The 26,470-nt window shown below is 43.3% G+C and overlaps 1 protein-coding gene across 1 annotated transcript in view; it reads right to left on the bottom strand.

The window, feature by feature from the left end:
* Positions 1–26,470, bottom strand: part of ABLIM3 (actin binding LIM protein family member 3) — a 296,306-nt gene that overhangs the window by 104,638 nt on the left and 165,198 nt on the right. The window contains exons 3-4 of the mRNA XM_075344628.1: positions 26,246–26,386; positions 3,667–3,850 (exon numbers count right to left, since the gene is read on the bottom strand). Coding sequence (XP_075200743.1) covers positions 3,667–3,850; positions 26,246–26,386 — 325 coding nt within the window. The remainder of the gene's footprint in view (positions 1–3,666; positions 3,851–26,245; positions 26,387–26,470) is intronic.

The following is a 26,470-nucleotide window of genomic DNA, read 5'->3' as shown; positions in this document are numbered from 1 at the left end:
AAGTTGTTTAAATGTGTATTCTATTGTTATTAAGTTGGTATAGTTAGACAACATGGAAATAAACAAGTTTGCTATTTACTTGCTTTTTCTATCTGCTGTCATTCTCCTACTACCGTATGAGACAATGTATTCTACATAGTGTACAACTTATTGCCATGGAGATCAACCACCAGTGCATGGCCGAGTATACGCAGTACTTACAATCAAGAATGATGAGTTAACTTCTAAGATGGAGGCTAGCTCTCTTAAGCCCATTGATCTATACATCAGTTAGCTGATCACCTCCCTCTTAGCTCCTAAATGAGCTTCTGGTATCAATCCTGCAAACTCACGGTCCCCTTGTCCCCACCATTAGTAGTTTTCAGAGCAAATCTCCTAATCATCTCTCTCATTTTCCTAAACTGTGTGCTTTTTCAAATGATCCGTTATCTCTATATGTAATTATAGGGATAACAGTGCAGATTTCAGAACAATGACAGACCATAAAACAGAAGCAAGAGAAGCTACTGAAAAGAACTGTCACTCAAGTAGGAATGTGCACCACCCCAGAAACTACAAAGTAAGGAGACTGCAGAGCTGTGTGCTGCTAGAGGCACAACTTGAGGCATAACTTCTTTAAAGAAGACCTATTTCCAACCAGACAACTGGGCACATCCCACAATTCTTCTTTATGCGTTTGCTTGTTCACCTTTGATACTCAGGAATCAAAAGGTAGCCATGCCCACATGGTCTGTGGTATATGCCCAGTAGGTTGAAAGGAAAATTTCCATCTTTAAAGGGAATCGATCACGTTAAAAAATGCTACTAACCTGCAGATATGGCGTTAAGCTGCAGGTTAACAGTGTTTTGTACTTGCCTGGCTCTTGCCCTGCTCCTAGGAGAAATGAACTTTATTTCCCAAACAGCATTTGGCTTCCAGTCATAGGGGTGGCACTTGCACAGGTTTAGTCACCGCTCAGTGTATAGAGAATGGCGGCTATAGCCATGCCTTCTGCCGCACTGACTGACAGCCGGCTCTAATGCTGTATTACTACTGTCACTCTTGTCCATTATTTTCCAATTACGATATAGAACTGAAGAGCTGATGACGTCAGTGTCGCGGGCGGAGGAAGGGACGCTGCGCTCTCCCACTGCTCAGGTCCGGCTACTGCTGCTGCTCGGTGGTGGCTCGAGCGGTGGGCCGGATCCCGGGGACTCGAGCGGCGTTCCTCGCCCGTGACTGAAAAGGGGAATGGTTTTAGGGATTTATTGTCCGTGACGCCACCCACGGTTGTGGTGAGGTTGTGACACCACCGCTGCTCTGGACGGGGATCCCGGTACTCACTCAGCCAATCACGAAGACACAGTCCTTGGTAAAACACACGGCTGGCTGGATGGGGCCCACTGACGGCTGCAGTGGTTCCTGCTCCCGGTAGGTTGATGGTGACTGTCTTTCCCTGCACCTGTGTAGCATGTACGGTTCCAATGGGTTCCCACCGGTAACCCGCTCCCCAGCTTGGATGGGTGCTGAAGGAGCCCCTTTTGCCCGCAGGCTCTGCCCCTGGGAACTTTAGCCTTGGCGGTGACTGTGTTTCCCTTCACGGTTTGAGCTGCCGCCTTCTATCGGGACTTGACTGCTGGGAAACCCAGGAGGTTCCCTTCGCTAACGGATTTGACAAATTGGACGGCGACTCCTAGCCTTGTCGGGGTCTGTAAGCCCTGCCGGATGGTGCTGGCTTCTCTTTGCTCGCCGGTCCAGTACTGCCGGGCCACTGCCCGTCCATGGTCCTTTCGGTTCGCTCCAATCGGCCTCTCCTGCAGACGGTCACCACCGTCTGCCAACCTTGCTGTACCGTCCGGGCCACACACCCGGACACGGTCAGTCTCCTCTGCTACCACTTTCCTCTCCAAAACTGATCTCCACTCTCTACTTTTCCCCCCTCCAGGACTGTGAACTCCTCGGTGGGCGGGACCAACCGCCTGGCCTACCCCCTGGTGTGGACATCAGCCCCTGGAGGAAGGCAACAAGGATTTTGTGTTTGGCTTTGGTGTGCCTAACCGGGGTGTGGGGTGTGTTGGTGTTGTTCTGTGACGACCTGGCTTGTCCAGGGCACCACATCAGCAACTATATTAACTCCAAATATTGGGCAGATAGATTAGTCTTATACTGTGGCCAGGGGCGTACCACCCATAAGATGGGAGCTTCTAGTGCCACTCAGCACCTGCCCGTCCCCCATCTGTCATCACAATTTTAGTGTCAGCTGTATCTTCAGGACACAGATACCAGTTAAGAGAATGGTGGTTCAGAGAGCTGAAGTCTGAGACTTCATGCACTGCAAGCACAATAACATCACTACATCACGCTAGCAGTGTGGAGCCTCAGTATTAACATTGCACAGACCAGAAAAAGGGAGAGGTGAGTAGTGTTTATTATAGTTTTTTAATGTCAGTACCTGTGGGGAATATCATACTGAGTAAAGTGCTGTGGGGCCATCATACTGTATGGGGGGATGGCTACCGCTAGGGGGCGCTGGGACTCAGGTAGAAAAAGAACTCCCGAGTGCAGTAAGACAGAAGCCCCCAAGAGGTCGCTAACACAACAGAGATAATTGATCAGTCAGGGTCTATGCCGGGATGTCACATCTGTACCAAGGAAAAAACAAGTCAAAGAACAGAGCCGAGGTCGGATACCAGGAGAGCAGGAAAGCATCGGGGAGGGAGTGGAGGACACGGAACAGAACCAGAGTCCGGAGGACAGGGATGAACGGAGGTAAGGACGGAAAGGAGGGACAGAGGTCAGGACAGGCAGGAGGGAACGGAGGTCAGGACAGGCCGGGGAAATGGAGGTCAGGTGGGGGAAATGGAGATCAGGTCAAGTCGGGCAGGAGGGATGGAGGTAGCAGGACAAGAAACAGAGAACTTCTCTCAGGAACAGTGCATGCAGGGGACGGCAGAGCCATGCATGAATCATACTTAGTGGGGGGCTGGATTTGGAGACCATTATACTAAGTAGGACCTGGCATTTGGGGCCATCATACTGAGTGGAGGGCGGGCTGTAAGGGTCATAATACTGAGTAAGGGGCTTGGGAGTATCATACTGAGGGGATATCATACTGTGTAGGGCACTGTGGAGACCATAATACTGTGTGGTCTGCGGGGTTGTGGGGTATCCCTCAAAGGGGGGATCATAATGAGTGGGAGCTGTAGATGCACCACACTGTGGGAGCATCATAACATCATAACACTCTGCCGAATATATAGATTGGGGAAGCCCAATTAAAACTTTTGCTATAGGGCCTCATTAATTTTGACTGTGGCTTAGGAGTCTTGCCCAAGATCACACCATGTTTCCTTTTATCTATTTCTGATTTATGTCTCTTTATCTCTGCTTTGGACTTATTTGTGTTTATTTCCACTGTACGGTTATGCCTCCTTGTAATATAACATATAGACATACAGTAGAGGTCTATGAGACCCTATATCCTTTTCATGAGGCCGAAGATGGCATTTCATAAAAATAATTTGGAATCATCCCCTCATTTAATTTCTATTAACATTAGCAACCTCATAAGTCATGGTGTACTTTATTCTGCTCATGTTTTTAGTGGTAAGTGATATTTTCACCTTTATTCCCTGAAGACAATGCATGTTGTGAGTGTAGCGTTTGTCACAATCTACACAATTTACCTGCACACACTGCATACAAAACATTTTGGATGGTACGTTCGTCCAAGCGCTGAAATTACTTCTCCTGTAATGAAATCTCTGCAGCTGTCACACCGTGTCCCATAGAGTTGCTGGTAATCGCGTGTGCAGATATACTCCCCATTTTTAAAGAAGAAGCCAGATTGGGCCAGATCGCAGCCACACACTGTAACAAAAAAAAATACAGAGCTTAGAATACTTAACAAAGACTGTATGCAAATCTGGCAAATATATTCATTGAACCAAGTTCCACTACGATTAGCAAATTTATTTTACAAAAAAGAAAATGAATCTTCCTCGGAGACTGTAACCAATCGATAATAGCAGTAATCGCACATGTTGTGCCCCAATCATAATTCACTTCCAGGAAAGATTTATCTGGGTCTTTAACATGCATGAAATATGCATGATAGATTGACTGCGCCGGCTAGACTAATGCAATACAAGAATTCCAGGGAAACTGTGACTAGAGCAGACTAATGACATTTTACAATTACTGCTAAAAATCTCAGCCATGCTATACCGAATGATAATAATTTGCTCATGGAGCATTAAGATGTATTATCTATTGGAAAGTTCATGATGTTGAATGAGAAAGGGATTTCAATGTCACCTGCATGCATCACAAGTGCAAAGGGCAAGCCTTGATGACTACTTCTAGTTCCAGAGAGGGAAAACATGGGGACTTCATAAATCGGTAAATTTAGGTTTCGAAATAACAAATATACAGTGGACCCCACTCTGACAGTTGTCAGTACATTCATTTATAAATGTTATTAATTCATTCTTGTGGGGTTTTTTTTGGGGTGGGGATTAGTCTTTGCTGCGACACATTCAAACACTGACGTATTATAGGCAGAAACATTTACAGTGATCCACAGACTGCACTTCTAGGTAAAAATATCTATAAGATTCTTCTTTATAGGCATATTGTACTGGTATATTCAGATCTATAATATTCTTCTTTATAGGCATATTGTACTGGTATATACATTTCTATAAGATTCTTCTTTATAGGCATATTGTACTGGTATTTACAGATATATAAGATTCTTCTTTATAGGCATATTGTACTGGTATATACAGATCTATAAGATTCTTCTTTATAGGCATATTGTACTGGTATATACAGATCTATAAGATTCTTCTTTATAGGCATATTGTACTGGTATTTACAGATCTATAAGATTCTTCTTTATAGGCATATTGTACTGGTATATACAGATCTATAAGATTCTTCTTTATAGGCATATTGTACTGTTATATACAGATCTATAATATTCTTCTTTATAGGCATATTGTACTGGTATATACAGATCTATAAGATTCTTCTTTATAGGCATATTGTACTGGTATATTCAGATCTATAAGATTCTTCTTTATAGGCATATTGTACTGGTATATACAGATCTATAAGATTCTTCTTTATAGGCATATTGTACTGGTATATACAGATCTATAAGATTCTTCTTTATAGGCATATTGTACTGGTATATACAGATCTAGAAGATTCTTCTTTATAGGCATATTGTACTGGTATATACAGATCTATAAGATTCTTCTTTATATGCATATTGTACTGGTATATACAGATCTATAAGATTCTTATTTATAGGCATATTGTACTGGTATATACAGATCTATAAGATTCTTCTTTATAGGCATATTGTACTGGTATATACAGATCTATAAGATTCTTCTTTATAGGCATATTGTACTGTTATATACAGATCTATAATATTCTTTATAGGCATATTGTACTGGTATATACAGATCTATAAGATTCTTCTTTATAGGCATATTGAACTGGTATATACAGTCATGGCCAAAAGTTTTGAGACCGCCACAAATTTTGGTTTTCACAAGGTTTTCTAATTCAATTTTGCATTAATTTTAGATTGTGATGAAAGTGATCAGATAACTTGACAAAAATTGCAGTCATTTTTTGTCATGAAAAGTAACTTAATCATAAAAGCTGCATTTTCACTGCATGTCAGCCCTGCCAAAAATAACCTGATGACATAATTTTAGTGATCTTCTCAGTAGTTTCTGAGAAAGCGTTAATGCGGGATATTATTCTGTCATGCTGACTGGATTATAAGAGCAGACTGATTGTTTTAAAAAGGGGCTGATCATTGAAATCATTGATTTCTTTTGTTAACCATGGTTACCTCCAAGGAAACATATGTAGTTTTTACTGCTTTGCATTGAAAGAACTCTACACACAAAGACATTGCTGCTTGTAAGATTACCCTTGAATCAACCATGTATGGGACCATTATTCATAGAAAAGGGAGATGTTCAACTGCAGTGAAGAAGGCTTCAGGGCACACAAGAAAGTCCAGCAACTGCTAGGACTGTCTCCTATAGAGGATTTAGCTATGGTATCAATTCAAACACCAGTGCAGAGCTTGCTCAGAAATGGCAGCAGGTACGTGTCAGTGCATCTGCACGCAGAGTGAGGCATAAATATTGAGTCTCTGCATAAACTTGATTTGTTAATAAAATGTTTTAAAACTTATGAAATTCTCATTATTGTACTTCAGTAACCATAGAAACATCTGACTAAAACATCTAAAAACAATGAAGCAACAAAGTTGTGAAAACCAAAATTTATGAAAGTCTCAAAAATTTTGGCCACAGCTAGACAACAATATATCAGTATATCATACGAAAAATAGCTGAAGATTTCTATTTCTATAGAGTATTTCTATAGAGTTACAAAGAACTACAGGAACAAAAACAATTCCAATAACCTACTTTTTTCATGTAAAAAAACAGTAAATAACATTAAAATGAATAACTTAAAAACTTTGTAGCATACAACTGTCTTTTTGTGTTTAGGATATGTTCACATGGTACATTTCTTCATTTGTTTCACAAAAATTACAGTAACATATAGTACTGTGCACAAGTTTTAGGCAGATGTGAGAAAAAAATGCTCCAATGTAACAGTGTGTGCACAAAACGTTCTTTTCCGATCGATATTCTCTAAAACACACCTGAAAAGTGCTAATTAAAGGGAACCTGTCAGGTGCAATATGCCCCCAGGACCATGAGCAGTTCTGGGTGCATATTGCTAATCCCTGTCTAAAGGCCGCTTTACACACTGCGATATCAGTACCGATATCGCCAGCGTGCGTACCCGCCCCCATCGGTTGTGCGACACGGGCCAATCGCTGCCCGTGTCGCACAACATCGCCCGGACCCGTCACACGGACTTACCTTCCCTGCGACGTCGCTGTGACCGGCGAACCGCCTCCTTTCTAAGGGGGCGGTTCGTTCAGCATCACAGCGACGTCACAGCTGCGTCACTGAACCGCCGCCCAATAGAAGCGGAGGGGCGGAGATGAGTGGGACGTAACATCCCGCCCACCTCCTTCCTTCCTCATTGTGGTCGGGATGCAGGTAAGGTGAGGTTACTCGTTCCTGCGGTGTCACACGGAGCGATGTGTGCTGCCGCAGGAACGAGGAACAACTTCGTTACTGCTGCAGTAACGATATTTGAGAATGGACCCCCATGTCACCGATGATGCACGTTTTTGCGACGATACAAAATCGCTCATAGGTGTCACACGCAAAGACATCGCTAAAGCGACCGGATGTGCGTCACAAATTCCGTGACCCAAACGAGATCACTTGAGCGATGTCGTAGCGTGTAAAGCCCGCTTTACTGTCCCTATATACATGTTTTTTTACATTATACAGATTGGCCTGGGCACTTATATACAGTATTCTACTGTAGAATGCTTTATATAAGAGCTTAGTGGTGCTGGCCACAGCTTATAAGGGATGCATTTGGTGACAGGATGCCTTTAAATATTTCTGTTATGCAATTTATGTGTCATCCAGCAGCACTAAATTGTCTAAGTTGGGTAAATAAAGTGAGAAAAATGTAGGCAAAAATTAAATTCGTGGGAGAAAATAAATAAAAATTGCCATGTGCTATGAAGCCCCTAAAAAGTTCTGGTGCAACCAATTTCCTTCATAAGCCATATGCTTAGTCAAAGGAAGTCCACTGAAATCTAAAGGGTGCTTTACACGCCACAACATCGCTAATGATAGCTAGCGATGTCGTGCGCGATAGCACCCGCCCCCGTTGTTTGTGCGACATTTGGTGATCGCTGCCGTAGTGAACATTACCTTTTCAGCGACGTCGCTGTGACCGCTGAACAATCCCTCCTTCATGGGGGAGATGTGTTCGGTGTCATAGCGACGTCACTGTGGCGTCACTAAGCGGCCGCCCAATAGCAGAGGAGGGGAGGAGATGAGCGGCCGGAACATGCCGCCCACTTCCTTCCTTCCTCATTGCCGGTGGACGGCAGGTAAGGAGATGTTCGTCGTTCCTGCGGTGTCACACGTAGCGATGTGGGGTGCTGCAGGAACGACAAACAAACTCGCTACTGACCAGACAACGATTTTTGGTAAATGAACGACATGTTACAGACCAACGATTTTTAACTCTTTTGCGATCGTTTAAGGTTGCTCCTAGGTGTCACACGCTGCGATGTCGCTAACGACCCCGATGTGCGTCACAAACACCTTTACACCGACGATTTATCGTTAGCGATGTCGCAGAGAGTAAATGGCCCTTAAGTGTCACATGGTCTGTCAGTATATACACACACCTTACTGAAAGGCCACTGCAACACCATTAACTAAGAGGCACCACTCACCAAACAATACCAGGAAAACCAAGGAGATATCCCTATACTCTGCCCTGGTCAGGCCCCACCTGGAATACTGTGCACAGTTCTGGGCGCCACAATTCAAGAAAGATATCGATATATTGGAGCAAGTGCAGAGAAGAGCAACCAAGATGGTAGAAGGTCTGCAGACCATTTCATATGAAGAGCGGCTAAAAGAACTAAGAATGTTTCGTTTGCAAAAAAGAAGGCTGAGAGGAGATTTAATAGCGGTCTACAAATATCTGAAAGGATGTCACACTGTAAAGGGAACCACCCTATTCTCATTAGCACAAGGAAGTACAAGAAGCAATGAGAGGAAGCTAAAAGGAAGGAGATTCAGATTAGACATTAGGAAAAACTTTTTGACAGCGAGCGCAGTCAGGGAGTGGAACAGGCTACCGCGGGAGGTAGTGAGCTCTCCATCAATGGAAACCTTCAAGCGGAAACTGGATAAACATATAGCTGAGATGATTTAAAAAAACTGCACTCACAGGGGGTTGGATCCGATGGTTATTGAGGTCCCTTACAACTCTACCATTCTATGATTCTATGAAACAAGTCACAGACAAAGTTGTTGAAAGGTACAAGTTAGGGTGGGGTTCTAAAAAATATCACAATCTCTGATGCTCCCCTAGAGCACCATCAAATCCATTATCATCAAAATGAAGAACATGGTACCACAACAAACCTGCCAAGAGAGGGCCGCCAACCAAAACTATCAGCCCAGGCAAGGAGGCCATTAATCAGAAAGGCATTAATGAGAGCAAAGGTAACCCTAAAGGAGCTGGAGAGTTCCCAAGCTGAGACTGGAGTATCTGTCCATATGACCACCATAAGCCGTACACTCCATGGAGCTGACCTTTATGGAAGACTGGCCAGAAAAAGCCTTTAATTACAACCAAAAATTGAAATGCTCATTTTGATTTTGCCAAAAGACATGTGAGAGACTTCCCAGATGTATGGAGGAGGGTATTCTGGTCAGATGAGAACAAAACTGAACTTTTTGGCCACCAAAATAAACACTATGTCTGGCCCCAAACCACCACAGGTCATAACCCATAAGTACACCATCACCATAGTGAAACATGTTGGTGGCAGCATCATGCAGTAGGGATGTTTTTTGGCAGCAGGGAAAGGTCTGAGTTGAAGGAAAGGTAAATGGTGAGAACTAGTCAGGGTGTTACAGGGTACTGAACTCTTTTATCCTTTGGTGCAGGACTCAACCCCCCATGGTTCTGGGATCCTAACTTTTGGTGTTGCTCCATCAGCATGCAAATCCTAGTTACATCTCACATCACACCCTGTCAGGCACACCAGTGGGTGGTCTAGCTGGAACAGGGCCACCTGCCTAGGGGTCAGACAGACTGGTGGGAGGGGCAGAGTCAGAACAGTGGTAGCCCCTCAGAGAGTGAGGAACTAGGAGGAGTTGGAGCTCCCTAGGAGACATTGGCTAGGTCGCAGACGGTGGTCTGGGACCGGAGGAGTCGGAGACCCGGTTGCAGGGTATTGTAAAAAGGAGCCAGACTTAGTTTTGGAGAACGTTTGGCACCGGAGTACCTAGTTACCGAACCGGTACCGAGTACGGCGGGGTACTAGACCCTAGATCAGGGAGTAGCTTCAAGCAACCTGATAATTATCCTGTGGAGGATAGTATCTCTATGAACTGTCCCCAAGAGCTCAGAGATCGAAGGCACCAACACAACGAGGGGGATAAGGCTTTCCAACCCATGCAGCCCACTGAAATCCCAAGTGTCAGCCATCGAGAGCACAGTTCCTCTACTTAAGTGTAAAAGCTTCAAGCCGAGGGGTCACTGGGAAACATCTAACATTAGTGCAAGGAGGCAGGTCAAGACCACCAGCAACATCAAAAAGAGCAGATTCCCGGACGAGCTCCCCCAGAGAGGCAGCGGCACCCAGAGACTTAGTTTACTTTGGTGTCAGAGTCTGCTTTGCAGTCACATCACTACCAACACTGCCTGAGTGAGTACGCTGTCCTTCCCTGCTTCCAATCTGCACCACGCTCCCCTACACCTCCCTCATCCAGAGTCCCGGGGCCTACCCTACCCGTGGAGGGAACGACATCTGGCTGCCCCACTCCATCTTCCCTGGGTACTCCCATCGGCAGTGGTAGTACTCCCCTTACCGCGAACCACGGGTGGTGTCACAAACTCTTATCCCCTGTAAATACCCTTTTTTCATTTGAAGTGGCCGCGAGCCCCCGGGTCCGGAGACCCTTTAGCCACAGCAGACCCCGGATCCGAGCGGTTCAACCGATGCAGGGGCGGCACACTAAAGCAACATGTAGCGGTTTAAGAGGAAATATGTAAATAAATGTATAGGTGTGGCCTAGTCAAAGCCCAAACCTTAATCCAATTGAGAATCTGTGGTCAGACTTGAAGATTGTTTTTGTCTAGGAAACCACCTAATTTGAAGAAACTGGATTAGTTTTGTCTTGAAGAATAGATAAAAATCTCAGTGGCAAGACTTGGAAAGCTCATAGAGACTTATCCAACACAACGTTCAGTTGTAATTTCCGTAAGAAGAGGCTCTACAAAGTACTGATTTTAAGGGGGGGGGGGGGGTGACTAGTTATGCACACTGACGATTTTAGTTATTTTGACCTATTTGTTGTTTGTGTCATACTAAAATGAAAATCAAATACTCATGGTTGTAGGCATGTTCTCTACATGAAGTGATACTAGCCCTCCAAAAAACTGTGAAATTCCAAGTTGTGAGGTAGCAAAACATGAAAAATGCCAAGGGGCGTGAATACTATGACAAAGCAAATGCATGTGCATAATGTGTAAACGTGTGTGTATTGTATGTGCGTGTAAGTCGGCACACCTGTCGGCCCTTTGCTATTAGTGCCTGCCCCAGCTGACAGCTTTGTGTAAGGCAGCATTATATCGGCACTATGTGGTATCAATGGATTGATATGTTTTATTAGCACTATATGGTATTACCAAATAATACAAGGAACTACATTCTAAATTATGATCAAACTTTAGTGCGAATCTCAAGGGGTTTATGAGAAAATATGCTTTAAAATCAATAAAGACCATAGAATGCCCAGTGATGTCTATCAAAGATTACATGTCAAGGACCACCTGTATGAAGACAAAAAGTGAGAACACTATAACATACAGGTAATTAGCTATAGTAATGCGTTACTATATTCTGCATATATTTCATCACTATACCATATGCTTACTGTATCAAAGACGTAATGAAACCTGGCTCCACAACAAGCAGAATCATTAGGTTTTTGTTCTCGATCAATCCCGCTCTAAGTGTAATTTAATCAATCTCACTTGTAATGTAATTCCTCCAGTGGAGAAATCATTGTGATGTTGCCGTTCATAATGTTAGATGATAAAGCTTTTATTTCACCATTATTATAATGACTGAGAAATTCATGGAGTTCATTTTATGCCTTTCATCGTAGAAGTAGCCATCCTTGCCAGGTATTTATGAGACTGTCCCATGAACAAAAGTACAAACAAAGGTAAGGTTTCTACAAACAAAAAGTGGAATTTCTGGCATTTTGGAATCTACATATTTCCTAAAATTTGGGATTCAATTTTTGGTGTATTGGTATGAAGGACTCTCCATTTTGCTGAAAAAAATGATAAAGCAAAGCAATACCTTACTATGTCAGAAAAGTAAAACATATAACGTATATTTCGGATTATAAGACGCACTTTTCCTCCAAAAAAATTGGGAGGAAAATGAGGGGTGCGACTTATAATCTGAATGCACCTCACGGGAAAGTGGTAGAAAAGGGGTTGCAGCAGGCAGGCGCTGTGCAGGGGCCTGTGCGGCAGGCTGTGCTGGAGCATGTGCAGCAGGCTGTGCTGGGGCCTGTGCGGCAGGCTGTGCTGGGGCCTGTGCGGCAGGCTGTGCTGGGGCATGTGCAGCAGGCTGTGCTGGAGCATGTGCAGCAGGCTGTGCTGGGGCCTGTGCGGCAGGCTGTGCTGGGGCATGTGCGGCAGGCTGTGCTGGGGCATGTGCAGCAGGCTGTGCTGGGGCATGTGCAGCAGGATGTGCTGGGGCAAGTGCAGCAGGCTGTGCTGGGGCCTGTGTGGTGGGCTATGCTGGGGCCGGTGTGGCGGGCTCTGTTGGGGCTGGTGCAGTGGGTTGTGCTGGGGATGGTGCAGTGGGTTCTGCTGGGCCTGGTGCGGTGGGTTGTGCTGGGGCTAGTGCAGTGGGTTGTGCTGGTGCAGTGGGTTGTGCTGGGACCGGTGTGGTGGGCTGTGTTGGGGCTGGTGCGGTGGATTGTGCTGGGGCTGGTGCAGTTGGTTGTGCTGGGGCTGGTGCAGTGGGTTGTGCTGGGACCGGTGTGGCGGGCTGTTTTGGGGCTGGTGCGGTGGGTTGTGCTGGGTCTGGTGCAGTGAGTTGTGCTGGGGCTGGTGCGGTGGGTTGTGCTGGGGCTGGTGCAGTGGATTGTGCTGGGGCTGGTGCAGTGGGTTGTGCTGGGACCGGTGTGGCGGGCTGTGTTGGGGCTGGTGCAGTGGGTGTGCTGGGGCTGGTGCAGTGGGTTGTGCTGGGACCGGTGTGGGAGGCTGTGCTGCAGCGGGCAATGCGGTGGTGGGCTGTGAGGCAGGGGCATTCTGAAATGTTGACGGTGTGGGGTACAAATTATAGCGCCCAGAGGCGCATGTGTGCAGATGGAGCTTTCGGCTCAAGATCTCATCTGCGCACGCATCACCTCCGGTCCTTTGATCTCCCAGCAGCAGACTTAAGGATAATGGCACCTGGAGATGGCTTGTCACTGAGCCGATAGCTCATTCTGCACACACACCGACTCCAGGCGCCATTTCTTTGAAGCAGTTTCTGGAAGTTCCTTACCTTACAGCATCTGGGATACACTCCGCCCGCACCACCTGCAGCATCGACCTGCTCCACCACCACCTCTGCCTCTTGCGGCTCTGTTCCACCCCCGCTGCAATCCCCCCCACCCCGGTAAGAGACTACCAAATTGTAAGACAGACCCCCCCCTTTTTTATACCGCTTTTTTTCTCCAAATTTGAGGTGCGTCTTATAATCCTGTGTGTCTTATAAACTGAAAAATACTCTAGTTAATCAATAAAGGAGGTACATAATTAGGGAGAATGAGTAATGGGGAAATCCTATTCAAAACATCAGAGGAGGAAAGGCATGGTACTAAATCTACAGTAATAAAGGCAAACTGATGATAACAATTCTATAATCGTTATTTCAGAAAAAATGTCGACATATTATAGCAGGATGATAGGACAGGATGAATATAATCGCACGGTAGTACAAGTAGGTTCAATGGTTGATGAGGTTACTGTCTTGTATTAATGAAATATGCACATAATACATGATGTATAATTGCCCCAATCAACCAAGAACATAATGTGCTGCAGGTGAACTTCTATATTTATAATGAAGTGTATACAGGGCATATAGCAAGGTCATGGAGCTTTAGTGTATTGGGAACAGCATGTGAATCCAAGGACAAAGAAATTTGTTGTCAAAGAATAACATAAAAGAGTATTACGCACACATCATGTATCTGGCCTACTTGACTGGTACACCACCAGTCCTGACGGGTATTTTGGCATAAGCTTTCATTTTAATATTAATTTCTGATAATGATATAGAAAATACTACTCTTGATTGGTATAGTTTGTAAAATTTGGGCACTCTGAGACATATCTTATCTAGGTATCCTTTAGGTAAATAACAACATTGCAAATATTTTTGAATGTGCTGTTCATGTCTTCTTCTCCCGCTATGTTGCAACATTGCTAAGTAATTGGTCTTAGACTCTTAACGTGGTTGTATCAAATTTGGAAGTTATCACAGACAGTCCAACTTTTGGGACCACCGCTAATCCTGAGAATGATTAGTATCAAGAAATCCATAAATCAAAACAGGAGCTTGAGTGGTTAATGCCCCGTATAGCACACTCTGAAGTACAAATTGAAAAAAAACAGGAGAAATACACAGAGTATGGTGCAAAAATGTAACAATTTTAATGTAGGAACTGGAACAAGAAGAGAAAGACAGAACAGTCCATGGACAAAAGTGCAACTCCGAATGTACAGATATAATAAACCAATACAATAGATATTAAAAAGGGTACAGGCATAAAAAGTAGGCGGACACAGATATAACGTCCTTTCCATTTGTCCTGATACTTTGTGCCTTGTTTTTTATCCCTTTTTTTTAGTTTTTATTTTTGATTATCTGTATTAAAGAAGTTTATTCTTCCTATTATTGCATTATGGAATGGAGCACTGAGGTCAAGGATTGGTAGGGGCACTGGCAGTTGGACCCCAGCTTTCAGGAAGTTATCTGTTACCCTATTCTTAAAGAAAAGCCTTTTTCCGGCACAAAGGTATAAACAAAAAAATAAGAAGTCCATATATCTGCGTTTCGCTATTCTGATAATCAGAGCACCACCATGTAGGTCTGTTAGCTAGATACACAGAACACAGAGTGATTCCAGAGGCATTACTTTTACCTTTTGGACACACCCTACAGGTGGAGATAAGGTGAACCGACATCCCACCTATCTCTTTAGCTATTCACAAAAGTCCAGCCCTTTTAAAGCCTGCTTAACTTTCTCAATACCTAGCATACTAGAGCATACATTGGGTTCACATCACTGAGGTTATTAGGGATGATCGAATACCTCAAATATTTGGCTTCGTGGATATTTGCCAAACAGGTAGCCGCTATTCGACTATTCCCGAATATTTGATGCGCAATGTAAGTTTATGGGAAACCCGAATAACAACTATTCGGAACTATTCAGGCTTCCCATAGACTTACATTGCGCCTCCACTATTCGCATAGCGGCGAACTATTCGTCGGATATTCGCGAAGCCGAATATTTGAGGTATTCGATCATTCCTATTAATAATCTCAGCAATACATATCTCCCCTCTAGTATTTTACCAGTGTCCATCTTACTACGGTATATATAAAATCTAGAAGCTTCTGACTGTATGTATATAGTGTATGTGTATTTTTTATGTACATATGCATTTATTATGCACATATTGCACTGAACTCCCTTTTTACAAAATCCACATTAGTTCAGATGCAATGATATCAAACATATTTTTATGATTACGAATAAAATATAGTAAAAATATAAGCCAAAATGGCCATTTTATACATGTTACTTCTTTAAATGTACACGGTAATATAAAACACACAGAAAATGCTGCACAAATATCCAGGAGAAAAATAAAGTCATTCCACTGATTGTGCGATTGATTATAAATCACTAAGGTATTGCCTGTAATTAGTCGTCGTATTGATCCTAATAATGCTCCCTAGAAAATCTAACAGTTGACTTTGTGTGCTGTAGTAAGTCAACAGAACATCATTTCAATTAACACATAATGATTGATACATTATCTAAGAAATACTAGGCAGAAAAAACGTGCATTGGAATAATTCCACCTATGTACATGAAAGAATGATTATGTCTCATTACAACTTTGATATGTGTGGGCCATAGTCTGACTTTCCCTCTTGCCTCATTCATAATAAAAAAATAATCCATTAGATTTACTACATGTGAGTTCTATACTTTATGGTATTTCTAATTGTGTAGCTGCGGGATTGTGTTGTCTATAGGCTTGATGGTGTGAGACTTCACACATAGATCATCAGATAGTAATGAAATTGAACTCACGCCTAGATGACAGGTTAATGTGATAGAAGAATGATTATTGAATTTATTTTCACTGTCGGGGATGCTGGAAGCAATAGTAGCCCTCAGCCGGGGACTGTGTAGGGGAAATATCACTACACAGAATGGGGGATAGACACCATTTTTAGCAACTGTTCAGGATTAAAGATGAGCTAACTACCTAACCTACCTAACTATTGGTACTCGCTAAACTCATAACGAGTACTGTCTAATACTTGCGCATTTGTTCCGAATAGCGCGTGCAATGCAAGTCAATAGGGAAAAACTCGCAATGTAACGAGTAACCCGAATGCCGCACTATTTGATACTCGCACAAATAGTACAGCATTTGGGTTACTCGTTACTTTGCGAGTATTCCCCATTGACTTGCATTGCACATGCTATTCGGAATGAATACGCGCGTATTAGACAGTACTCATTATGAGTATAGTGAGTACAAATAGTTAGGTACTCAGGATAGCTCGTGCCTGGTTGGCACCCTTGAAATTGTTCCGGAAAATGAAGTATTTCTCTCAGAAAATTATTGTAATTACAAATGTTTTGTTATACAGAGGTTTATTTTCTTTGTGTGTATTGGAACAAGAAAAAAAAAACAAGAAAAAAGGCTAATTGGACATAATTTCACACAAAAACCCAAGAATGGGCTTGACAAAATTGTTGTCCCCCTCAACTCAATATCTGGCTACACATCCTTTGAAATAATTAACTACAATCAATTGCTTGCTATAACCATCAAGAAACGTTTTCCACCTCTCACCTGGAATTTTAGATGACTCTTCTTTTGCAAACTGCTCCAGGTCTCTCATATTTGAAGGGTGCCTTCTCCAAACAACAATTTTAAGATCTCCCAACAGGTCTTGAAAGGGATTTAAATCCAGACATCTATCTCTGGAGATGGACTTGTAACCTTGAGATTGTTGAAATGTTTCAACAATTTCGTTCTCAAGTCTTCAGACAGTTCTCTTCTCCTCTTTCCGTTCTCCATGCTTAGTGTGGCACACACAGACACACAATGCAAAGATTTAATCAACTTCTCCCCTTTTTATCTGGTTTGAGGCGTGATTTTCATATTGCCCACACCAGCTACTTCCCACAGGAGAAATTACACAAGCATCACATGCATAAAACAAAGTTATTTACCCACAATTTTGGAAAGATGCCAACAATTTCGTTTAATTTCCCTTTTTTCCTCTGTTTTTTTATGTTGCTCCAATACATACAAAGGAAAAAAACGTGTATAACAAAATATGTGTAATTGCAATCATTTTCTGGGAGAAATACTTCATATTCTGGAACGACTTCAAGGGCGCCAACACTTTCGGCCATGACTGTGTGTGTATATACAGCTCAAACCAGAAGTTTACATGCACTATCTAAAAAGAAACATCTGCATGTTTTTCTCACTATCTGACATGAAATCAGAATAAACCTTTCCCGTTTTAGGTCAATTAGGAACCAAAATTATTTCTATTTGCGAAATGATAGAATATTGAGAGAGAGAATGTTTTAAGGCATTTTTATTAGTTTCTGCAAAGTCAAAAGTTTACATACACTAAGAGTACTATGCCTTTAAACAATATAGGGCATCCCATATGATGATGTCATGTCTTTGGAAGCTTCTGATAGGTTTATTGGCAACATCTGAGTTAATTAGAGACACACCTGTGGATGTATTTTATTCACACCTGAAACATACTGCATCTTTGTGTAGCATCATGGGAAAGTCAAAAGAAATCAGCCAAGATCTCAGGAAGAGAATTGTGGACTTGCACAAGTCTGATTCATCCTTGTGTACAAATTCCAGATACCCAAAGGTGCCTTGTTCATCTGTACAAACAATTAGACGCAAGTACAAACAAGATGGGAATGCCCAGCCATCATACCGCTCAGGAAGGAGATGGATTCTGTGTACCAAAGAAGGTGCTTTGGTCAGACATGTGCATATCAACCCAAGAACAAAAGCAAAAGACCTTGTAAAGATGCTGACGGAAGCTGGTAAGATTGTGTCATTATCCACAGTGAAACAAGTATGGTATCAACATGGGCTGAAAGGTCACTCTGCCAAGAAGAAGCCATTACTCCAAAAGAAGTATAAAAAAGACAGCTTATTGTTTGCAAATGCTCACAAGAACAAAGACCTTAATTTTTGGAGACTTGTTTTGTGGTCTGACAAAACTAAAATTTAATTATTTGGACATAATGAGCATCATTACGTTTAGAGGAAAAAGGGAGAAGCTTTGAAACCTAAGAACACCATCCCAACTGTAAAACATAGGGGTGGCAGCATCATGTTGTGGGGTTGTTTTGCTGCAAGAGGGACTGATGCACTTCACAAAACAGATGGCATCATGAGGAAAGAAGATTATGTGGCAATACTGAAGGAATATCTTAAGTCATCAGCCAGGAACTTAATGCTTGGGTGGAAATGGGTCTTCCAAATGGACAATGACCCGGAACTACTGCCAAACTGGTTACAAAGTGCTCTTAAGGATAACAAAGTCAATGTTTTGGAGTGGCCATCACAAAACCCTGATCTCAATCATATTGGAAATTTATGGGCAAAGCTGAAAAGGCAGGTGTGAGCAATGCAACCCCACAAACATGGTTCAGTTACACCAGTTCTGTCAGGAGGAATGGGCCCAAATTCCTACCAACTAGTGTGAAAAGCCTATGGAAGGACATCCAAAATGTTTGACCCAAGTCATACAGTTTAAGGGCAATGGTATCAAATGCTGATGAAGTGTATCTACATTTTTGACTTTGCAGAAACTAATAAAAATGACTTAAAACATTCTCTCTCTCTCTTAGTATTCTGGAATTTGGCAAATATAAATAATTTTGTTTCCTAATTGACCTTAATTGACCTATACATACTTACACAGTCATGGCCGAACTTGTGTTGGCACCCTTGAAGATGTATAAATATATATATATATACAGTGCCTACAAGTAGTATTCAACCCCCTGTAGATTTAGCAGGTTTACACATTCGGAATTAACTTGGCATTGTGACATTTGGACTGTAGATCAGCCTGGAAGTGTGAAATGCACTGCAGCAAAAAAGAATGTTATTTCTTTTTTTTTTTTTAAATTGGGAAACGTTTATTCAGAGGGTCATTTATTATTCAACCCCTCAAACCACCAGAATTCTGTTTGGTTCCCCTAAAGTATTAAGAAGTATTTCAGCCACAAAGAACAATGAGCTTCCCATGTTTGGATTAATTATCTCTTTTTCCAGCCTTTTCTGACTAATTAAGACCCTCCCCAAACTTGTGAACAGCACTCATACTTGGTCAACATGGGAAAGACAAAGGAGCATTCCAAGGCCATCAGAGACAAGATCGTGGAGGGTCACAAGGCTGGCAAGGGGTACAAAACCCTTTCCAAGGAGTTGGGCCTACCTGTCTCCACTGTTGGGAGCATCATCCGGAAGTGGAAGGCTTATGGAACTACTGTTAGCCTTCCACGGCCAGGACAGCCTTTGAAAGTTTCCACCCGTGCCGAGGCCAGGCTTGTCCGAAGAGTCAAGGCTAACCCAAGGACAACAAGGAAGGAGCTCCGGGAAGATCTCATGGCAGTGGGGACATTGGTTTCAGTCAATACCATAAGTAACGTACTCCACCGCAATGGTCTCCGTTCCAGACGAGCCCGTAAGGTACCTTTACTTTCAAAGCGTCATGTCAAGGCTCGTCTACAGTTTGCTCATGATCACTTGGAGGACTCTGAGACAGACTGGTTCAAGGTTCTCTGGTCTGATGAGACCAAGATCGAGATCTTTGGTGCCAACCACACACGTGACCTTTGGAGACTGGATGGCACTGCATACGACCCCAAGAATACCATCCTTACAGTCAAGCATGGTGGTGGCAGCATCATGCTGTGGGGCTGTTTCTCAGCCAAGGGGCCTGGCCATCTGGTCCGCATCCATGGGAAGATGGATAGCACGGCCTACCTGGAGATTTTGGCCAAGAACCTCCGCTCCTCCATCAAGGATCTTAAAATGGATCGTCATTTCATCTTCCAACAAAACAACGACCCAAAGCACACAGCCAAGCAAACCAAGGCCTGGTTCAAGAGGGAAAAAATCAAGGTGTTGCAGTGGCCTAGTCAGTCTCCTGACCTTAACCCAATTGAAAACTTGTGGAAGGAGCTCAAGATTAAAGTCCACATGAGACACCCAAAGAACCTAGATGACTTGGAGAAGATCTGCATGGAGGAGTGGGCCAAGATAACTCCAGAAACCTGTGCCGGCCTGGTCAGGTCTTATAAAAGACGATTATTAGCTGTAATTGCAAACAAGGGTTATGCCACAAAATATTAAACCTAGGAGTTGAATAATAATTGACCCACACTTTTATGTTGATAATTTATTAAAATTTAACTGAGCAACATAACTTGTTGGTTTGTAAGATTTATGCATCTGTTAATAAATCCTGCTCTTGTTTGAAGTTTGCAGGCTCTAACTTATTTGCATCTTATCAAACCTGCTAAATCTGCAGGGGGTTGAATACTACTTGTAGGCACTGTATATATACCAGTATATATATATATATATATATATATATATATATATATATATATATATATATATATATATATATATCTTTTTACCAGAGGTGTCAAGAGGCTGATTACACTGCAGAAATAACATGGAGCACTATAAAAGTGGTAGCAGCTGAAACGGAAAGTAGGTCACTATGCACTCGGGCAGTAGCAGATATTTTATCTGTACTTTTGAAATCTAACACGGAATCCATGGCACGAACAAAAAAATTGATCAGTATAAAACATTGTGGGTATGGATGTCTGTGTGTGCATGGAAGGGAGAGTGCTATTGTGGTACCTTTGTTTGAAAAGCCATTTCCTTTTCATGGAAATTAAATGTAAAAAACAAATCAATCACCATCAATTTGCGCTTCACTAGTAGCTACCCTATAAAGCTATGTTTGACCCTTCAATTAGTCTTGTAACATGGCAAACTGTCCAGACTCTACACTTAGAAGGTGTAAACATCCACAAACAGGTTATACAGTGCCTTGCAAAAATATTCGGCCCCCTTGAATTTTTCAACCTTTTCCCACATTTCAGGCTTCAAACATAAAGATAAAAAATTGTAATGTTATGGTAAAGAATCAACAAGTTGGACACAATTGTGAAGTTGAACGATATTTATTGTTTTTAAGTTTTTGTAAAAAATAAAAAACTGAAAATTGGGGCGTGCAATATTATTCATCCCCTTTACTTTTAGTGCAGCAAACTCACTCCAGAAGTTCATTGAGGATCTCTGAATGATCTAATGTTGTCCTAAATGACTGATGATGATACATATAAGTCACCTGTGTGTAATCAAGTCTCCGTATAAATGCACCTGCTCTGTGATAGTCTCAGTGTTCTGTTTAAAGCGCAGATAGCATCAGGAAGACCAAGGAACACAACAGGCAGGTCCGTGGAACTGTTCTGCAGAAGTTTAAAGCCAGATTTGGTTGCAAAAAGATTTCCACAACTTTAAACATCCCAAGAAGCACTGTGCAAGCGATCATATTGAAATGGAAGGAGTATCATACCACTGCAAATCTACCAAGACCCGGCCGTCCCTCAAAAATTTCATGTCAAACAAGGAGAAGACTGATCAGAGATGCAGCCAAGAGGCACATGATCACTCTGGATGAACTGCAGAGATCTACAGCTGAGGTGGGAGAGTCTATCCATAGGACAACAATCAGTCATACACTGCACAAATCTGGCCTTTATGGAAGAGTGGCAAGAAGAAAGCCATTTCTCAAAGATAGCCATAAAAAGTGTCATTTAAAGTTTGCTACAAGCCACCTGGGAGAAAAACATGTGGAAGAAGGTGCTCTGCTCAGATTAAATAAAAATCCAACTTTTTGGGCACAATGCCAAACGATGTGTTTAGCGTAAAAACAACACAGCTCATCACACTGTACACACCATCCCCACTGTCAAACATGGTGGTGGCAGCATCATGATTTGGGCCTGCTTTTCTTAAACAGGGACAGGGAAGATGGATAAAATTGATGGGAAGATGAATGGAACCAAATACAGGACCATTCTTGAAGAAAACCTGTTGGAGTCTACAAAAGAGACTGAAACAACAAGACAATGATCCCAACATAAAGCAAAATCTACAATGGAATGGTTCACAAATAAATGTATCCAGGTCTTAGAATGGCCAAGTCAAAGTCCAGACCTGAATCCAATTGAGAATCTGTGGAGAGAGCTGAAAACTGCTGTTTACAAACGCTCTCCATCCAACCTCACTCAGATCGAGCTGTTTGCAAAGGAAGAATGGGTAAGAATCTCAGTCTCTCGATGTCCAAAACTGATAGACACATACCCCAAGCAACTTGAAGCTGTAATCGCAGCAAAAGGTGGCGCTACAAAGTATTAACTTAAAGGGGACAAATAATATTGCACGCCCCAATTTTCAGTTTTTTATTGCTTACAAAAATTTAAAATAAGCAATAAATTTCGTTCACCTTCACAATTGTGTCCCACTTGTTGTTGATTCTTCACCATAAAATATAAATTTTTATCTTTATGTTTGAAGCCTGAAATGTGGAAGAAGGTTGAAAAATTCAAGGGTGCTGAATACTTTCGCAAGGCACTGTATATAGATCATTTTCTTGCTTGGCATTTACCCCTGGTGATGTTCCATGGGATATTAAAGAGAATATGAAGACAGCTGGCTGTAAAAATTAACACAGAGAATTCAGTGATGTCTCTCTTATCAATGTCCATGGTGTTGTTTACTTGGAATGATTGTTTTAGGACCAGGAACTTATCATTGCTGGACTACATTGCCTTGTCTATGGCAGTCCAACACTCTCCCTCCTGTGATTGGCATCTCACTGTCAATGTATAATGTAAATAAAGAGCCTGGTTTGGGCAAGATCAGCTTTTTCAGCTTTGCTGCATTGCTAAATCTAAAAACTGTCAGAACCACTGCATGCAGTAAAGTGTTACATAGTTGGATTGGGGGGTCTCTTTTCCTACATCATGTTGCTCTCAAGTGAGGAAGCAAAATCTTGATGACAGATTCCCTTTAAAGGGTCGGAAAGCTACCTCTCCCAGGTGGTTCTTGCGCGATAGTATCTTTCGTTCTGTGAAAAAGATAATTAGTATTGTATTTATCCAGTAATATAGTTGAGCTATACACATTTCATTAGCAGTTCTCTGGCTGCCAGGCACAGGGTTAGCTATTTGATCTATTAATCCTCAAATCTCAGTGTGCAGATTACTGTAGTAATTGAGAACTGTTGAATTATTTGTTTTACACATTTCATACAATGGGGCAGAATTAATAATTCTTATTTAGAATTACGCTTAATGCACAAGATGCTGGAGGATACATTTGGCGACTTTCTACCACCTTTTGGTTGGCTTACTTTAGACTCATTTTTTTCTGCTAAAAGTCATGCATCTTAAAGGGAACCTGTCACCACTTTTTTGCCCTATAAGCTGCGGCCACCACCTCCGGGCTCTTATATACAGCATTCTAACATGCTGTATATAAGAGCCCCGGCCGCTGTGACAACATAAAAAACACTTTATAATACTTATCTAATGGTCGTTCTGCGGTGGATGAGGACCTAATGGTCGTTTCCATTGTCCGGTGCCGGAGCCGCCTCTTTCGGCCAGCTTTGTTCTCCTTCTTCTCTAGCTGCGGTGCATGACGGGTCCAACGTCATCCACACTCGCCGGCATTCAGGTCCTGAGCAGTGCAGATCAAAGTTTTGTAGTGCGCCTGCGCAGGACCGGCGAGTGTGTATGATGTAGACGCGTCATGCACACAGTAGTCAGAAGGAGGACGAAGATGGCCGAAAGGGGAGGAGCCGGCACCGGACAACGGAGGCACCAATTAGGCCCTCATACACCGCAGCGACCGGTTTAGGTACGTATTATAAAAATTTGTTATATTATACCCCCGGCCTGGGCTCTTATATACAGTATATTAGAATGCTGTACATAAGAGCCCGGTGGTGGTGGCCGTAGCTTAGGCTAAGTTCACATTTCCGCTAAAATCTATCAGTCACAATCCGCTGCTCTTGTAAACAGCGGAATCCGTTTAGCGGATTCCGCTGCTCCCATAGACTTGTATGAGCAGCGGATTGTGACTGATGATGCTGCGTTGCACCCTCCGCCCGACTGATCAGTCGTGGAACGACTGACCGCCGGGCGGGGGGAACGCAGCATGTAACGTTTTTTGAGCAGCGAGATCCGTCGGATTTCGCTGCGCATGCTCTCTGGCTCCCTGCACACGTCACCAGCTTTGGTTGGTTACCCGATATTTACCCTGGTTACGGTGCAAGGAGCCAGCGCTAAGCGGTGTAGGCCCGTAACCAAGGTAAATATCGGGTAACCAAGGTAAACATCGGGTGCTTTGCTGTTACCCGATATTTAGGCTGGTTACGTGTGCAGGGAGGCCGACACTTCCCCGCTCGGCCCCGCCCCCTCCCGCACTCCACACATGTACACACACACACACACACACACACACACACACACCTGTCCCCAGCCATGCAGACAAGCACTGACACCCTCGTCTGGCCCCGCCCCCTGCTCGGCTCCGCCCCCTCCCGCACTTTGCATGTGCACACACACACATACATACATACATACATACATGCACATACACACACTCACTCACTCACAGATACACTCACCTGTCCCCAGCCATGCAGACCGCAGCACTTCCACTGACATCCTCAGCGCTTGGCCCCGCCCCCCGCTCGGCTCCGCCCCCTCCCGCACTTTGCATGTGCACACACATACATACATACATACATACATACATACATACATACATGCACATACACACACTCACTCACTCACACATACACTCACCTGTCCCCAGCCATGCAGACCGCAGCACTTCCACTGACATCCTCAGCGCCTGGCCCCGCCCCCCGCTCGGCTCTGCCCCCCGAACTCCGCCCCCCGCACACAACGGAATCCGACAAAGAATTCTGTTCTTTGTCATCCGTTGTACAGCGTTGAACAGCGCATCAGTCACATGCGTCAAGCGACGCATGTGACTGATACAAATCAACGGAAATGTGAACTTAGCCTTATACACCAAAAAAGTGGTGATAGGTTCCCTTTAAAGGAAACCTGTTTTGTGGGAAAAAATGCTATTAACCAGCAGATATGGGGATAATTTACAGGTTAATAGCATTCTGAACCTGCCAGGCGCCTGCATTGAGAGCCCTGCTGCCGGAAGGAAATGAACTTTATTCCTCCCGGCAGCGTTTGGCTTTCAGTTATCAGGAGGACAATAGGACGGATTAACTGTTAGTGAGAGGTGTTGTACTGCACTCCCAGCACTGACTGACAGTTGGCTCAGCATTAGAGCCAGCTGTCAGTCAGTGCGGGAGGAGCAGTTACAGCTGCCAATCACTATACCTTGAGCGGTGACTGAACCCATGCCGTTTCCTCCCTGATGACTGAAAGCCGAATGCTGCCGGGAGGAATAAAGTTAATTTCCTCCCGGCAGTGGGGCTCTCAATGTAGGCGCCTGGCAGGTTCAGAACGCTATTAATCCCCAGATTAACTCCATATCTGCAGGTTAACAGCATTTTTCCCAACAGGTTCCCTTTTAAGGGATGAACAAATGTATTCAGCAGCTAAGATTTGTATCATAATTTATGCCACTTTCTATCCTAAATTATATATCTAAGGCAGCAAGGGGACCCATCCCTCCACTTCCCCACAAAGCCATGTTCACTTTTTCAGCAATTGTAAAATCATAAGAGACGTCTGGCAGTAACTCCCACATAGAGAACCAAGGAGAGCTTGGTAGAACAAGCGTTTATATGTATGGGATTGTTGGGCAAGACCGTGCCAGCTGAAAGATCAACCAGACCATCGTTTAGCAAATATCTATCTACAGTGTATGGAGGGCTTTTGAGAAGGCTTCTGGCTTCTTTCATCTCTAGTGATTACAGCTATTCTAAAAATTAACCAAAGAAAACAAATATATTTTATTCCTTTACTGAGTTCGATCACATAGGACAATGAAATGTTGGTCTTCATGGCATGGCCAGAAAGGACTAGTAAGCAGATCACAAGGAAGGGTGGTTCTACGTATGTAATATATCAATAAGTCTCCTGATACTTCTTAAGCTTATCTCAGCACACACATATTTTCGAGTTGTACCTTGACAGGTGAAGCAGCGGATATGGAAGTGGTTGCTCTGCACCCTCACTACTTCTCCTTTGCAGGTCTCTCTACACCGGTAGCATTGGATGGGTCCGGTGCTTCCAGATGAACTGTACGAGTTATGTGGGTAGGGCATTGCTGGAAAGAAGATAAGAAAGGCCCATTACATACAATTCCAAATCCCATTTTTATCAGGCTGATGTTATTCTTAATTTACGCTAC

The sequence above is a fragment of the Anomaloglossus baeobatrachus genome, chromosome 4 (assembly GCF_048569485.1).
Source record: "Anomaloglossus baeobatrachus isolate aAnoBae1 chromosome 4, aAnoBae1.hap1, whole genome shotgun sequence".
NCBI classification, from domain to species: domain Eukaryota; kingdom Metazoa; phylum Chordata; class Amphibia; order Anura; family Aromobatidae; genus Anomaloglossus; species Anomaloglossus baeobatrachus.
The sequence above is the reverse complement of the archived record's forward strand: the minus strand, read 5'-3'. Positions and strand labels throughout refer to the sequence as shown.